The following is a 16,444-nucleotide window of genomic DNA, read 5'->3' as shown; positions in this document are numbered from 1 at the left end:
CTTGTAAGGTAAGGAATGCTCACATAGCTGCTCGCCCTGCAGGGAACCAACTTGCTTGTGTTACTAAGACTGTTGGGTGGTACATGAGATGGAGTGTTTCCAGTCAAATTAGCGTGGTGTCTTTCCACCCTTCCTGAAAAAGCACGCAGTTATGGGCTTTGTTGTGAGGTTCAAGAAGCCGTCTGAGAACAGAAATAGAGTCAAGGAGATGAGGAATAGTGCTGCTATTGATGCAGCCAGAGGATAAAACTGTTGCCGACCCAAAACTAAAAGGCTCCTCAGTGATCTGGAGATTTATCTCTTCTTTTTAAACGTGTTTTGGGGCGACTGGGGGTCCCTCGACTCCACTCCAAGACGTGAGCGGATGTTTCTTCACTGAGGGGATAGAGAAATGAAACGGCTGGTGAGGTGCTGTAGGTGCTGCAGCGTTTCGAGGGGAGCTTCTGTTCAATTTTAGTCTCATAGATGAGTGTTCGTTGCTATTCTGTCACTGATGAGAAGCATGAATGTCATGCACAGGATAATTTTGGTGTCGCCAACCTTACACACCGTTAACAATACATTAACAGCAGCATTTGAATCATTTATTTATGGCACAAAAAACATTGAGATTTTGTCGACTCATCGCAGTTGGTGGGAAATGAAAACATGAAATGCTTTTTCACCCTTTAAAACAGACAATGTTAAATAGAAAATCGCGGTGTGCGTGGAGGTGGTGGATCACCATGACAACCAGATGTAATCAGTAGGCTTTTGTTTCTGTGGTTCTATTTGTCGAATGAACACCAATTTTCTGGTTTTCCAGATTATTTCCTCTTTGGCCTTTCTAGAATGGCTGATTTACTGTTGGTTACTTCTCTCCACGGTGGTCACACTTTTTGTGCTTGACTATTTTTATGACAAACCTTGAACCCGCAGTCTTTCATTCTTGCCACATACAAGTCAGCGTCTCTCTTTTTGCCACAGTCCACTTTTCTTTTGTGGCAGCATTTTGATGTTGCCCATTGTTAGCTGAATAATTTATGGTGACTCTGGTTATTTTTCATGTGTGTTTTTGAAATCGTGTTGTCTTTCTTTTCCTGGTTTTGCTTTTAAGGTTCAGTTCGGTTGTTTTGCCAGGCATTGACCCTGTTTCCCCTGATTCCCTAACTTCCTGAGGTTGATCTTTTTTTGGTCTTTTCTTTCGAGTTGATTCAGTTTGTGACTCTTGTTCTGCAGATTATCTTCATGCTCTTTATGCACTTTATTATTTCACTTGTTCTGTGTTTGTCTACTAATATGTCTAGTAGATTGTGAATTGTAAATAGCAAATAAAGCCAATTTGATCTCGCTGTCTGCATTTAAATATTTGATACAAATATTGATATTTAATGTACATACTTTTTCTATACACTATGTACTTACTTAGCTATTTGTGCTGCCTGCGGTTGTTTGTTTTCCTTGTGTTTGTTTTTTTTTCTTTTCTTTTGCGTATATGTGGCTCTAGTGATCGCCCTCAATTTCGTTGTCCCTCCTGGTACAATGACAGATAAAGTCTGTTCCATTCTCTTCTATGATTCATTTTCTTCTGTCTCCTCTGTGGCTGTAGATTTTCTTCCCACGGTCTCTCACCTCTGTACCAGGCTTGGCAGGCAGCCACCTTCTCACTTGTGTTTCCAGAAGTCACGTTCACCTGTCAGTGTTGATGAGAAACGCTAACTCTTCTGTCCTGCTGCGTCCTCTGAGTGGGTAGATTTCAGCTGACGGTTGTGCCCCTGCCTTTGGGAAAAGCTTCATAACTCATGCTCGCCTTTGACTCATTCATTGGCTGCCTACGTGTTGCTTTATTTTCCCGCTCTAGTTCGAAGACACGTGTGTCCTTTGATATTCCGAAATTCCTTTCGTCTCTGAAGTGAGGCAACACAATGTAATATTTATTGATGTGTTACTGAACCTTCCAAAAACACATTTTTAATCTTTTCTAAAATTGTTTATTTGTGGCTGTGATATTCCAACCTTTTTATTTGTCTGCTTTGGTCATTTCCCAGCAGTGGTCACCATCATCCATCATCATCCTCACGTCACATCTTCGTCACTGGTTCTCTCCTTCAACCCCAACATTCCTGGTCCAACAGTGAGGGCACCTGTTCCACCTTCCTCTGCACCCACACTGCGTCACTCTTGAAGTTTATCTCTGATAAACCAGCTTTGTTGCTACTGAGCTCCAGCTAAGTGGCTAAATCAGTGACACGCTGTTTCATTTAAGCTCATTTATGTCCACATGACATCAGAATGCCTCGAATTATGAGTGAAAATAGACTGAACCTCCCTGCTTCTCCTGAACGTCAGTGTAACGTTTGAAGACGACAGTGATGTCAGAGCAGAATGAAGGCAGGTCAAGAGCGGTCACTGCCATGATGCACAGTTTTGGGCCGACCTGAGCAAAGTGTGCTCGTGATTATGCAGCCCTCGTGGTGTTGGGGGTTGAAGTGAAACTTCAACACATCATGTGAAAGTCTTCTAGCGTTCACAAGTTCACAGGTGTCCCTCTTAAGTCGAAGAGTTTTCCTAAAAGAGTTCACTGGTGTGATATTTTATTTGAGCCTCCCTCCCTGCATGTGAACCTGAGCTGTCTCAGGAAGCCTTGGTGTGATGGCCCCTCACAACCGTGGCCCCAAAAGAAATCCAACCGCCCACCCCTTGAGTTGAAGTGAGCTCACACCAAACACAAAGTCAGTGGGAAGGTGCTCTTACACTCGATATACTGTGGCGTCTCAATATGGAAGCTGGGGATGAAACACAGCAGCCGCCAATGCAGAAGATGAAACCTGTTGGCAAGATGCGGTGCATTAAGAGAAGGGAAATGGAGGAGAGGCTCATCGACTCATGGAGTTGACAGTGCCTCTGAAGGTTCTGATGGATTCAAATCTTTTGTTGCTTTTACAGACTTAAACAGTCGATGAAGGGTTACAATTCTGTCTCTCTGCTCGGCCATGTTGACTTTTCACTCACTTAAGCCCTGCCCCCCGACAGTCTGACCTACTTTTTTAGCACAACATGAGTACTGGGGGAGTCGCTTTGGTGGCTGGGAACTAGCATCTGCCTGGGTGCACCTAGAGTGACAAATGTCCCCACGTTGTTTTCAGTGTGAAGATTCCTTCGGAAGAGTCAGTGAAGAAGATACTGACGTTGTCATTGGGAGAAAGGTCAAGGTCAGACAAGAGTCTTACAGAGGGAGATGAGGAACGGTTTGCAGACAAAGTCAAGGAAGACAGCACCTGTGTAGAAGAGAGAAGTTGGTCCAAGGATTTTGGAGTTGAAGAAGAGCAGGGTGTTGGCCATGATGAAGGAGGGCGTGAATGTTTGACTGGAGGATGATGAAGGTGTAGGTGCTCTGATAAGTCCAAGAAAAAAAACAAGTACCTCTGCAGAGGGAAGCAGACTTGTGGATAAATGATGTCTCTGTCCCACCTATAGATGATCCATCTTAGCTTTCACTTTTTGAATCACATTGAAAATGACGTCAAGCTATTCTTGCTTCAAGTCATGTAACCAATCTCTGAAGACTCAACAGTGAATGAGTCATGTTCGTTTGTCTTCCACTTTCCTTCATGACGACTCCCTCCCCTGGTGCTTTTTAATTCTCTCCATTACTCGAAGCTACTGGCTTCAGGTTAAATCTGTTAAATCTGTTTTATTTCCTGACCTCAGCCACTTTTTAAAAAATTATTTATTTGCTTATATAAAAGTCTCATTTCTGAGGTTCACTAAGTTCTGTGCTCATTTCAGTTTGCAGTGTTAGCAGAGGTGCATCTTGAATCCAAACTTCTTTGGCAGAGACACAAATAAAAGCCATATCGCACGTTCTTTGGTCTCACTAGTGGGACTGACCTGGAGTTACATAATGAAGTATGAGAGGAGCTGGAGCGGCGGGATCACCAGGAGGGAGGAGGAAAGGAGGGAGGAACTGGAAGTTAATCATTTCTCATGGTCGTAATTGCACACAAGTGGCCGTGATGGGAAGCCTCTCTGCTCAGAGTCTTCACACACTGCTGGTGAGTGTGCGCTCCGGCGGGAGTATGTAAACCTGGGGCTGTCTGCTGGTGTTGGGTCAGTGCTCTTGCTGCTGGTCGGCTTTGAAGTCATGCATGTTTTTCTCCAGAATATTGAATGCTAAAACACTAATGACAATATGTCACATCAGTTGTCATTTATTTGTTTTACTAAATGAATTTATATTTTTATATACTGAGTGATGCTAGTGTCGCCCTTTCTTGCTGTAATTTTCACTTTATTTTATGACTTTTATGTTAATTTGAAGATGTGCTGCGTTCAATAGCAGGTGGTCCTAAGCTGTCAGATCCGGCTTGTTGTTTCTGATGGCTCTGACCCTTGTTACCTGGCAACTTGAATGTGACGCTTGAAAGGGCTGAAAATATTTCGTAACTGAATTGCTCTGGCACTTGTTTATGGACTCAGGTTTTCTTGTTTTTACCTGTCGAGAAGTGAGAAAAGGTCATTGGGTCGCAGTGGCCTTCCTCTCTGCTGCGGGTTATCTTGTGTTCACAACCTGAAGATGCAACCTGCTGCCCTTAAAACTGCCCCCCCTCACAGTTTGATGTTTGGATAAAGACGAAAGGTTATGACTTTCAATGGGCACCAGACAGATGCAGCAACAGTGCTAGTTAGTATTCACAGATGATCAGACAGAAACAGCAGAGGAGCGAAGGTTCTAAGCGTTTTTCTCTTGGTCCAATTTCTGTGAAGTAGAGGTGAAACAAAACCAGAGGATCACGTGAAATGATCGGAGCCATCCCTCACTGCTATTGCCAGCATTTAAACATAGGTGTCATTCATTTTAGAGGCTGATTCCAGCGCTGCAGAGAACATTGCTCACCATCAGTTTGTTGTTTGTGTGTCTCAGCGCTGCGGTGACGTCTGTAAACACACACTGATGTGGGGAGCAGTGCTAACATGATCAGCAGCCAAACAAACCGTGAACATGCTATAGGCGCACAAATGGTCACACATTTTCTAGTGCATACTGTTATGTTTGAGAAGCTCAAACACCGTCTCTGGAATCTCCACTTTGTTTTTCAAAAGTTTGAGTGAGCTGTTTTCGTCTGATCTAAAATATATAGTTTTTATATATTTTTTTTTTCGGAAAACCCGGACAGTGTGTGTTGCTTGCTGTGTGGTTTGGTGCCTTTGACTGTGAAGTCAGAGAAGACAGGGAAGGGAGGGACAAATAAAATACAACTGAAAGCTAACAATGACATCTAGCAGTCAACAACTGTACACAACTGAGGTAGTGGAGCACACAGGCCTTGGGCGAGTATGACAGAATGAGGGCTCACTGGAGGCTTGTTGCCTTCTTTCATCATTTCTTTAAATCATCTCAACTTTGTTCTTCTCTGAGGAAACGACACAGTATGCAGCTGCTCTGATTTTTTATGTCAATTTGATATCAGCAATCCTGTTCTCTCAAGATTCAATATGACTGATGACTGAATGCTGCTCCAAATGATAATATTCACTATTTAAATATAACAGTGTTGGTGAGGTAGTTGGCTGTAGTTACCACAGACGACAGCAGGGGGCAGGCTCACTCTGTCCCAGCATGTGGAAGTCATCAACCTGGAATGTTTGAATTGAGGGAAAGGGAAAGTTTAGAACTGTCATCTGACATTTGAGAGAACTACAAGGGGTCAAACTGTAACTGGAATGTCATTACGAGAAGCAACTAAGCATTCTCCCTTCCCTTGGGACCGATGGCTGTGAGGCAAATCTCAGTCATGTGACATGCTCTGTGCATTGTCAGCGACATTGTTTCATTCACAAAAACACTTCCTCTTCTGGCTCTTGTGAAATGTGCAGCGTGCTCACGGCTCTGTCAAAAATGAGGTAACCCTTGTGCTTGCAGGCTCGCCGAAACGTCAGATGGACAAACAGAAGAGTGGCGACAACAAGATGAGTGGCTTGGAGAAACCCCCTCAAAAGGTCAGTGGCAAATGCTTGTGTTGATGTTGCAGTGGAAGTGACTCTTTAAAATGCTCTTTAATGCTCTAAACAAGCCTATCCCTCTTAAGCGGAGGTGGCCAAGCTTTCTACTAGAGATACGGCAAACTGATATAAATAAACCAAAGTTTAGTGAGTTTAGTCGAGTGGCAAGTGCACGTGTGTTTTGGGGATTTTTCAGACCAGTCCAATAACCATTATCTATATGTATACAGATTTTTGGTACAGCATCTAGTTTTAAGCCAACTCGAATACTGAAGATTTTGTGAGCCTAATGACATGACCTCTGCGGGGCCAGTATTTGGCACTGTGTCTCGACTTTGGGATGAGGTGAAGGGACTAACATTATTTTACTGGCTTGTGCCTCTTTCATGTCTTTGTCCTTGTGAATGTGGTCATCCTTGATGCCCTACGATGCCCTAGAAGTGGTTTAAAATTAAGTATTGAGGTAGCAGTTAGCTCTGCAGACGGTCTGTAGTCATTGGTGCAGAGAACTTTCTGCAGGTGAATGTGGTCAAGTCAGAGGAGCATCTGTTTGCCAACTTGTTTTTTTTTTTTTTAACAGAACTAGTTATATAAATAATAGAAATCCAGTTAACAGAGCTACAATGTCAAATCATTTCTATCACAATGCGTTCATCATGTTTAGTGCTCACCTGCCACACAGAATGGGCTTCTCGTGTGCAACTCACGATAGCTTCTTGAGGTACTGGGGATCGCAAACTGCTCTGGAGGGTCTTGGGTTAGATTTTCTTTGCTCTTACTGCACACCCTTCAGCTCCTCTGCTTGTTTCCGTTGTGTTCCAGTTGTGCTAATGGAACTAACTTCAAGCTTGAGACAGCTGTTGGTTTGTGATTCTAAAGTTGGAATATGACAACTCAGGGTTTCCTCCAGCACTCTGGTTTCCTCTACAGTCCAAAAACATACAACAGGTTAACAGACACAGGTGCATGGGAGACCTGTCCAGGGTGTCCCCCCACCTCTCTCGAGTGCGGTCCCGTTCAAATGTGTGATGCATGATATCTTGACCCTTTTTTCCCCAACAATTCCATTTTCTATTTAACATTTGTCGTTAATGAGTCCAATTAAATGCGAATAAACTCGGAAGAGGCTGATGCCTCTAGCTGGATCTCTGATGCAAGCCATAGCAATGGCTGTCAAGATGCCTCCTCTCTGGGCGGACAATGGATGGACTAATTCATCATAGACTCTGCTGAGAATATTTTCTGGAAAGAGGTTGCAGGCTGTTCGAAGCCACTGATAAAATGCATAAAAGATCTATACTTTGTGATTGCTGACCACTAGGGGACATGCCACATTGTTAGAAGAAGACAGATTTCCCTTTTCACCTCCGAGGCTACATCATCAGCTGGGCAGTTCCTCTCGAATCCCGGTACATGTTCTCTGTCAGCCGATCAAAGTGCCACATGGGACCCTTGCTTGTGTCCAACTGACATCCCTTTTATTGTCCCTTCTTTATCGCTTCAGCACGACTCAATAAAGCAGTAATGGCTAATGTGTAATCTGTAGTTCATGGGTGACATGAGGACTCTGAAGGCTGGATGACTGAAGTGAGTTCTTCAGTTTACCACCATGTTGTTTACTAGTGCTGATACTACTGCTTGAAGCTGCAGCAGCTGATGCCAAGCTCATAAACATTCCTGTTCGTGGTGGAGCTGACTGTGATATGGGAGGCTGCAGCAGGTGAATAAGGGGAAAAGACAAGAGCATACCATTAAAATGAGGTTGGTGTTTATGAGGCTGCAGAGGCTTTGTACAGTTGCTATGTCGGGCAGCAGGTGGCTGGAGGGAATGCTAACTAGTCTGTACAATAAGAAGGTTAGTGGTGGAGGTGGATGACTAGGAAGGAGAGTGCCCAGACTCAGATTCAGACATGCTAAGCATTTGAGGGTTGTGGAATGACTGGTGACTTAGTGCAGCTAGAACAGGGGTCACCAACCCGGAGGGCTGCCATCTGTTCAGTAAACACTTCTGAAATCACGATATATAATGGACGATAAATGATATTCACCTGAAATTCTGGTCTCATTGCGAGTGAGTTGTGACAACAATTACCAATGGGCTAACAAAATGAAGCATAATACGATGGTCAGTGCATGAAAATGTAAATTATTATTACCTGGTACCTGCTGGTGACCCCTGAGCTAGAACGTCCTAGAGCGCCGAAGTATTGTTGCTTTCACTCACGGAATCTGTCAATGAGTCGTATATAGTTTAGTGATTATAAAAAAAAAAACAAAACGTGAGTTTGTAAATGAAGAACTATGATAAAATATCTAAGTTTAGTAGCCTGACAGAGGGAAAGCCACTTCAAAGACCATGGCGACTGATAATAGCCGTTTCCCTGAGACACTCTGAGGTTATGGAGTTGAACTGATAGCTTCTCACCTGAGACCTAAGTGAGATCGGCTCTCAGAACTCCACACTAGAGGCCGTCATCACCTTCTCCTTTACTGTGTGGTATTGGGCTGCTCCTATTTATGACTGTGACACCGGCTGCTGTAGATCATCTGCAGAGAACCCTCAAACCTTTTGCTGTGTGATGACCCAGATATCTGCGCCCTCTCACAAACATCTGCAGAGAAGACGACTGGTTTCTCGCCTTCCCTCCCCGACCTGTGCACCTGCAGGACTCGACGCAACAGTTCCAGCCGAGCCCACCCATCCAAGATCATTAAAGGAAAAACCTCCCACACTAAGACAGGTTTCTCCCTCTCTGCCGTTGGCCTCGTGAACCCTACTCGACACGCCTCCCATGTGCACCTCAGTCAGTGACCCATTTTATTTAGCCAGCACTGTAGCTCATTCCTGAACCCGGACTTCAAGATAACCCATTTTCCTGCTCTCAACCACTGGAGGTGTTGAACGTGCTGAAGTCTTGGGGCGATGATGAGAACATCTTTCTATGTTCTGACATTTGTAAATATTCATTATTGAGTGTCGCGAGTGTGAGTGTTTATTAGTTCCAGTTAATGACCTGTTCTATACGCCACGTTTTCAAACCGCCTCAGTAGCGTGTAGTGGTCGTTGTTAATTGGATTCTAGCGTCAGCTGTGGTGGGAGATGCTGCTGCTAATGTCTGATCTGCCCGAGTGGGAGCACGCAACACGAGAGGCTGGTAAATTGCTCCCCGTGGGAATGCCACTGGGAATCTTGCGGCGGATTGGTCCAGTGCAACCTTCATCTGCATCTTGTTTTCCGCTGCTTGTAAACATGGCTTTCTTCTTTGATAACTAGTTGAATTTTAAATGACTATTCAAAGGGTTTATTTTTGTCTGGAGTAAAGAAAATGTTTTCAATGGCTCTGTAGATGTTGACAGTTGAGTGATGCCCCAGTTAGGTTGAGTTGCAGGGACACCCTGGAAAGGTGATCAGTTCATCGTGTGAGATGTTGAAGATAACGGCAGCTTCACTGACGTCACTTCATACAGGTTCACTTCAGCGTCCTGAGCTCGTCCCCTCACTGTGCGGACAGGATGGTTTCTAGTGTCTTCAGGATGAGAGGATGGGTTGAGATGCTCCCACTCTATGTGGTCTGCCCATTCTGTAAGCCAGTGTTTTTCAGTCTTTTTTCGGCCATGGCACACTTCACATTTATTGAAAAAGTCCAGAGGCTGACCAGCAAAGGAACCTTGAAAATCCCCGTTAATTGGTGAAAATCTTTGACGCTGCTTTTTGTGGAAACAAATTGCAAAAAATGTATTTGTTTAAAAAGAAAATGGTGGGCAAACTTTATTAATGTATTATTATTAATTCATTTTAAATCTCTGTTTTGATGTAATTTAATCTCGCATGTATTTGCATGTATCTGTCATATTTGAAACTAACTTACATGCTTCTGAAAATTTTTTGCAAATAACTTCTTGATATTTCTAGAATTTCCAGACAAATCTTACATTCTTTGTCTCAGCTTGCTTCATAACTACAATAATTCTTTCTCTCTTCACTTGTTGGCGGGCCTTTGTTTGGTTCTGCATTTAGTATTCAGCCAACTTTTAAACCACAGAGAAACTTGGTGATGGTCTACGAGTGTCACTAAAGTTTTGAAATGAGACATCACGTTAGTAGTTCACTCTGTTTGCACTGCGTTGCAGACAGTCTTTGGTGTTGCGGTTCTGACAAGGAACGCTCCATCATTCCGTTGTGAAGGTGGGTGGTCAAGTTAGAGGCATATCAGGTTTAAGAACAACCCAACTTTGCGCATTTGACAGGTTTCTTCGCTGTGGGTGTGTGTGGGAAGAGGACAACCAGTGCTGCGGCCACACAGTGACTCCGCCAGTGATGAATGAAACAACGCATCAGCATAGATTTGTAGTGCATAGAAAGAATATGGCCCAATCCACATAATCTTCTCACATTGGTAGCTTGTCAATATGGTCTTGTTGTTCACGATTTAATGTTATCTTATTGCCCACCTCTATCAAATAAAGCGAAACTGGATCATTTCCACGGCACATGTGACAGGCTCTCACGCCACATTGGTTGGAAAATGCTGCTACAAGCGGTGCTCGCCACAAAGTTTGTTTAACGTCAGACATCAAGCCAACTCCTCTGACCTCGAACACAAAAATGACCCCATGTCATTGCCCTCAGCCCCGTCCCTGTCCATACACAGCTCATCCTCTCTCATCAATGTCACAGAGAGCTGTTACGTATGGCCACACATGAATCAGTTCCGGATTATGCATGAACGCCTCCAGTTTGCATGTAAAAGCTCAGAACAAAGGGGATTAGCCGTCTTTGCTACCTGACAGCCAGGGTTTCTGTTCGGCCCCGTTTCAGAAGCCTTGCTGTTAGGGAGGTATGTTTTGTCTCCCGCTTTTTGTATGTCACACACCCTGTCTAGACTGCAAGATATGCAGGTTCCAGTTTGCTCCTGGTGGTTTCGGTAAAGTGTCTTCACTCTCACTCTCCAGACAGCAGTCGCTCAAGAAATGAAGCATTTTCTTATGGACGTCACTAAGCATAGAGACATGCAGTGTCTCGTGCTTTTCATTTTAATTTAACCAGCACCAAATCCAAAACACACTGTTGAGGAGGTGTGATCCAGGGCGGCTCTTGCTCTCTGTAAACATTGCTACTTGACTGTTAAAATAAAAAAAACCCTCTATTTCAGTGGCTCATACCAGAACTCTTGATCTTGTGAGAGTCAGAAAGATTAGGATGGAGGGCTTTGTCTTTTGGGCCTGCTCTGCTCCGATCCGTCAAAGATGTCACGCTTTATCCTTCCCTCACTCGTGAACAAGACCTCCACCTCTTCCACAAACTGGGCAAGACCTGCCTGTTTTTTTTTAATTTGGCATCGATTCAAACAGATTGATCAAAGAGTTTTATATTTGACTTCAAATGATCTCATTATTTCACTCGATTGCATCTGGTATTGGGGCAGAAATTTGTGGCCTCCATCTCTCGTCCTCTCTCTTATCTCGGTCCTTCATGTCTGGCTTTGGCCTCTGATGCAATGTGTGTTCAAGCTGTGATTGCCAATATTAGTTTGGGATTCACTCCATGGAGTGGTAAAACATCTTACATAATGTGCCTTAAATGATGGTCAAAGTAAACACCGAAGTTAGGTGAATAAAAGTCAAATGTGAGGTGTTCAACAGACATGCTTCAGGCATTTTAATACTGTCATATATCTGGGATGTTTTCAGCTGGATTTTTTTCAAACTGACTACATGCTTTTATATATGCGATTGTGTTGCACAGTTGTCAGAGCTGGGGCTTCAGGCCTGACTTAAATCCATTATGGAATTTTTTTTTTTGAACCTCCCACATATGGGTTGACGGGATGGTGACCTCAGAGATTTGCCGACGATGTGGTGCTGTTGGCGAAGCCTGACTGAGGTAATGAGCTGGTACAGGATTGTCCTGCTTGGGTTACTCGAGTGGAAGAGTAGAGAGAAGGAATCGTGGTGAAATAAGAGCTCAACCAAAAGGCAATGCTCTCCATTTGCTGGCTCACCTACATAAGGTCACCATCTTTGGGTAGGGATTGCATGAACAAGTCTGTGGGAAACAAAGCCGTCCAGAAGGGACACGCAGTCGAAGCAGTGTGCAGCAGGTGAAGGACACTCTGGACATGACATGAGCAGGGTGTCCTCACACTTCTTGTCAATGTGTAACAATCTAATCAGATTAAAGCAAATTATCTATTATCTATATGATGGGAAAACAGATGCGCTTATATGGCCCCAATTTCTTTTCTCAATGACAGCGCTTTGTGACTTACCTAAGCTTTGGATCAGGAGAGTGGAGCGGCTGGACGTCCCGGGCAGTCGCCTTTTCTCTAGACGCCGAGCGTGGATTGTGCAACATTGCCCCAGTTACATTTGAGCTTGCGCTCAATAATCCTTCCTCTCACGTCTGATGCTGCTCCGGCTGCAATGGTTTGAGTTTGTCGGGCCCTTGACCGGGAGCTTTTTGTCCTCTGAGCAACACCAGACAGCACGTTCAGGCACAGCGTTCCAGAGATTTCATGCGGCAGAGAAGCATGAAATTAAAATAATTCATTCATAAATCAAGGCCTTCTTTTTCCATGTCTACCTTCACAGTATTTATGTGTGCAAAAGAAGCACTTGAAATCACATTTTCATTTCCGCCCCGTCGCAAGCAGGTATCGGGATAAAACCTTGACTCACTAATCTACTGCTGCTTTTCAATTGATTGTGGGAGTTTCTGCTGACCACAGCAGTTGCCAAGCATGGTTACACAGCAAAGTGTCATCAAAGAGGAAGAGAATATGTCCTTGGTTGTAACTTCTTGAGCACAGGAGGAATTATCGTTTTTACATTTCATGTTTGGGGGAGTGATGTACCATTGAAGATTGGAACATGTGGGAAGCCAAAAGTGTCAAAAGAAAGAAATATGAAATTGCGGTCCATACAGTCTTTGTTAAGTTGAAGAAGGCGTCCATGTTTTAGTACAGCTTCAGCTGACAAAGAATCTGTGCATTTTTGTCCCATTTTAGGAAGGAAATAGTAGCTAGTGCTGTCAATATAGTATCTAGTGGTCTGTTAGGTTGTCGGCAAGGAAGGTAAAATAGAAAATCTATGTAACTCACGTTTTTATTTTGCCATCTGAAAATGACAAAATTCCATTATTTTGTCAAGGATTTATTAATTGGCTGGTTTTCCACCGAAATATTTACTTACTTCCATTGTCATCAGTACATGCGTCCTATGTTCTTTGTTTTAAAAGACACTCTGTAAGTTTCTATGTCAAACTGTCATATTTATTTGGGCTATGTTAACATGGCTCGACGCTGAAAATGGACTCTGAAAATGGACTCTGAAAATGGACTCTGAAAAAAACTTTCAATTCTCACTAAACACTTCTGAAGTGCAGTTGCGTCGTCTAAACAAAGCCTTGAGGTCGGTTTACTGTCTGGAACAAGTGAGATGGAACCTCTTTTAGTTAAGGAAAAGCATGGCATTTTATCAGCTTTCACTTTGTAAACCGCTTTTAGTCGTATTTTTATTTGTCAACAATATTGGATTGCCTGTTCAGTTATAACTGTCTTGGGTGTTGTATTTACAACCGTGACTAGAGCCAACAGAGACCAAGACCAAGCAGGCGGGGCAATACTATAGTGAGCCCCAAACCAACCGTGAGGCACTTCTTACTTTACTGCCTCTCCCCTCTTTATGTCAATATTCCTGTCAGTGAAGTGTCATGGAACGCAGTGGAGTTTCAGCCAATCGGTTGAACCTTTTTCACAACCACGGCTCTTCAGCTTTATCTTGTGGAAATGTGTTCAAGGACACCACCGGGTGAATAACCCACTTTTCCACCCTACATACGCGCCACCAGATGAAAGACCTCCCTGTGTTTGGCTTTGATAGTGTTGTTGTCAGGGGTTGTATTAGAATGACCCATACTGTGCGTGTTTCACCAGCATATGTGACGTTTGTGTTCCCTCCTCAGCAGCCAATCACTGCCTGCCTGTTGAGCGCAGCCTTCTTTGGGGCCCTGGGGTCATCATTCCTCTACGGATACAACCTGTCCGTTGTCAACGCCCCCTCTCAGGTCAGTGCCTCCGAGAATCATTGGCTCCTTTCATCGCCGTCTCATATCCGATGAGCATCCATAAGCAGTCAATGAATTAGATTCTCTTTCACTTGCTGCACTGGTGCTTTTAAAGTACACAAACATGTCGTGGTAACAAGACTAGAATACATGTCTAGTATTGTTAGCCTCTTTGTCTAAGCAGCTTTTAGTGCTCATGGACAAACAAGGGGCTCTCCTTATGTGTGGGTGTTTACTCAGTGGAGCCAATCCAGATCAATAGTGTCACTGAAAGGAAGCTCAGTGTCTTTAATTAGATTTTCACTGTGTTCAATATCTGGAGTCCAAACCCCAGCGATACTGATGACAGTGTTTTCCCTGAGCAGGAGGAAGTGACAGAAACAAAGTCTTTTTAATTGCCATCCGTCAGCATTGTGAATTTTGTTTCCCTTCCACAGTACATAAAAAAATTCTACAACAAGACATGGTTCGATCGATACGGGGAACCCATCGGATCGGAAACAACAACTCTGCTCTGGTCCGTCACTGTGTCCATCTTCGCTATCGGGGGGCTCTGCGGGGCACTGTCCGTCTCCTTCTTCATCAAAATACTTGGGAGGTGAGAGATCTGTGCTCCTGGTGATCCTCAAGCGTGGGTGAGAGCTTTGCTGCCTCAGGCTGTCCTTGAAACATCTGCAACACACAAGCAGTTGCCTCTCCTCGCATACAATACATACAGCTACATTGTCAATCTGCAATATTAAATTCGATCACCCTCGTCATGGTGAAGGTTGTGTAGCTTTGATAGTCATTGCAGACTGAAGAACAGAACAGAATTTGTAGATCGACCGAAGGAGGGATCTTGAAATAGCAATCCTTGTTAGTCAGAACTGAAGACTGTATTCCTGCCAACACTGTAACACTCCTTAGGTCGAAAGCTCAGACATACATTTCCCCTTTCCTCTGACCACATCTCTACTCTCTTTAACTTGGGCTCCTCTAGTGGGGCTGGCCTTGAGGTCACTTCTGCTTAGTCAGGAAACCAAAGAGAGCAGCATGGTACCATGTTTGTCAAGAGTGTAGTGGCCCCTGCCTGTGGAACTTTACACTGCAGAACAACGTGACCTATGCAGCCAGTGTTGTTTACAATGAGTTGGCGCATTACAGCATTTTTGATTTAATTCTCAGGGAGGCGACGCCCCTTAGTGACAAGCTCTCTTAAGTATTCATCAGAAAATGTCACTGTTTTAATGGTTCAAATAGGATTTACATTGACATCCTAAATGTTAATGGAAATATTCTCTCTCATTGGAAACACAGATTTATGCTGATTCAGCTCCTGAGTGTGCTCTGCAGCGGAGATGAAACAGCAATTTTCCTCCCAATTGTCTGCCTGACTCACTGTCCTCCTTCACCAACTTGATAAAATAATTTAGCTGTCACTGGGACAACATTTACTCAGACAACACAGCAGAGTTCTGTAGCGAGGTCGAACTGGACATCACAGGAGTAGTAGAGTGAGAAGAGTCAGAGGTCATGAGACCGTCTCTTTTCGGGTCTGTGTCAAAAGTGCATTTCTCTGAACTGGCTTTTGTGTGATGCCATTTTGTTCTCATGTTCCTTCTTTTTAATAATGTTTTAGAGCTTCCAAAGCGACACGTTTGTTTAGCTGCCTGGTTTGGCTGTGGACAGAGATGAAGGGGTGAAGAAGAGAGTGAAGCAGGGTGGTGACACAGAGCAGCAGTTTTACTGAACAGTAGTGGTCACTGCCATAATGTATGTTTTGTGACTCAGGAGTCAGAGTCAGAAAGGTCAGAGATGAAGATAAAGAGGTTGACATCGGGAGAAAGTGAGTCTATCAGTTTGGATACAAAGGGAGGACAGATGTTTAGGCGTGTGTAGAGTAGAGGCAGAGACATACCAGGAATGTTGGAGATGAAGGAGATGAGGAGAAAAGTTAGGGTTGTGATGATGGTGTGACTGGAGGGGCAGGAGAAGGTAGGAGGCAGGAGAAGTGCTGAAAAAAGAAGATATAGCATGACTTGGAAAGCTGAAGTACTGTAGAGCAACTCCAAACAAGAATCTGGTCTGAATGAAGGATAACTCCATCCTAACAGAAGTCTAAGCAGGTTCATCTCCACAGTCAATGGAACAACATCACCTGAGACTCCCACAGCACCCACACGACCCCCAACACAATGAGAGAGGACATATGTGCCACTGAAAAACATGAAACCTAAAAGCCATATAAGACGCCTGTGCCTCTTGAGAAGTTGTCAGGAGTTGGAGGTTTGGGTCTGGTTCCACTGGGGATCATTAGGACTTGTTGTGATCATTGCCTTCTTGTCACGAGCCCCCCTCACATACCGTGATAATTCAAGCTGATTCAAAGTAAAGAAGGCTTCTCCTCCTCAAATG

General features: G+C 44.0%; 1 protein-coding gene across 7 annotated transcripts in view; it reads left to right on the top strand.

Moving 5' to 3' along the window:
* Positions 1-16,444, top strand: part of slc2a9l2 (solute carrier family 2 member 9, like 2) — a 77,239-nt gene that overhangs the window by 8,652 nt on the left and 52,143 nt on the right. For 3 of the 7 annotated variants that reach the window (XM_053867239.1, XM_053867240.1, XM_053867237.1), the window contains exons 2-4: positions 5,903-5,979; positions 13,946-14,047; positions 14,485-14,645. In XM_053867239.1, coding sequence (XP_053723214.1) covers positions 5,920-5,979; positions 13,946-14,047; positions 14,485-14,645 — 323 coding nt within the window. In that variant the 5' untranslated portion in view covers positions 5,903-5,919. Of the gene's footprint in view, positions 1-3,970; positions 4,035-4,070; positions 4,090-5,902; positions 5,980-13,945; positions 14,048-14,484; positions 14,646-16,444 lie in introns of those variants that run through there. The other 4 variants (XM_053867238.1, XM_053867243.1, XM_053867241.1 and 1 more) reach the window with 4 other exon arrangements.

The sequence above is a fragment of the Synchiropus splendidus genome, chromosome 6, assembly GCF_027744825.2.
Source record: "Synchiropus splendidus isolate RoL2022-P1 chromosome 6, RoL_Sspl_1.0, whole genome shotgun sequence".
In the NCBI taxonomy this organism is placed as follows: domain Eukaryota; kingdom Metazoa; phylum Chordata; class Actinopteri; order Syngnathiformes; family Callionymidae; genus Synchiropus; species Synchiropus splendidus.
This window is presented reverse-complemented; position numbering and strand designations above follow the sequence as displayed.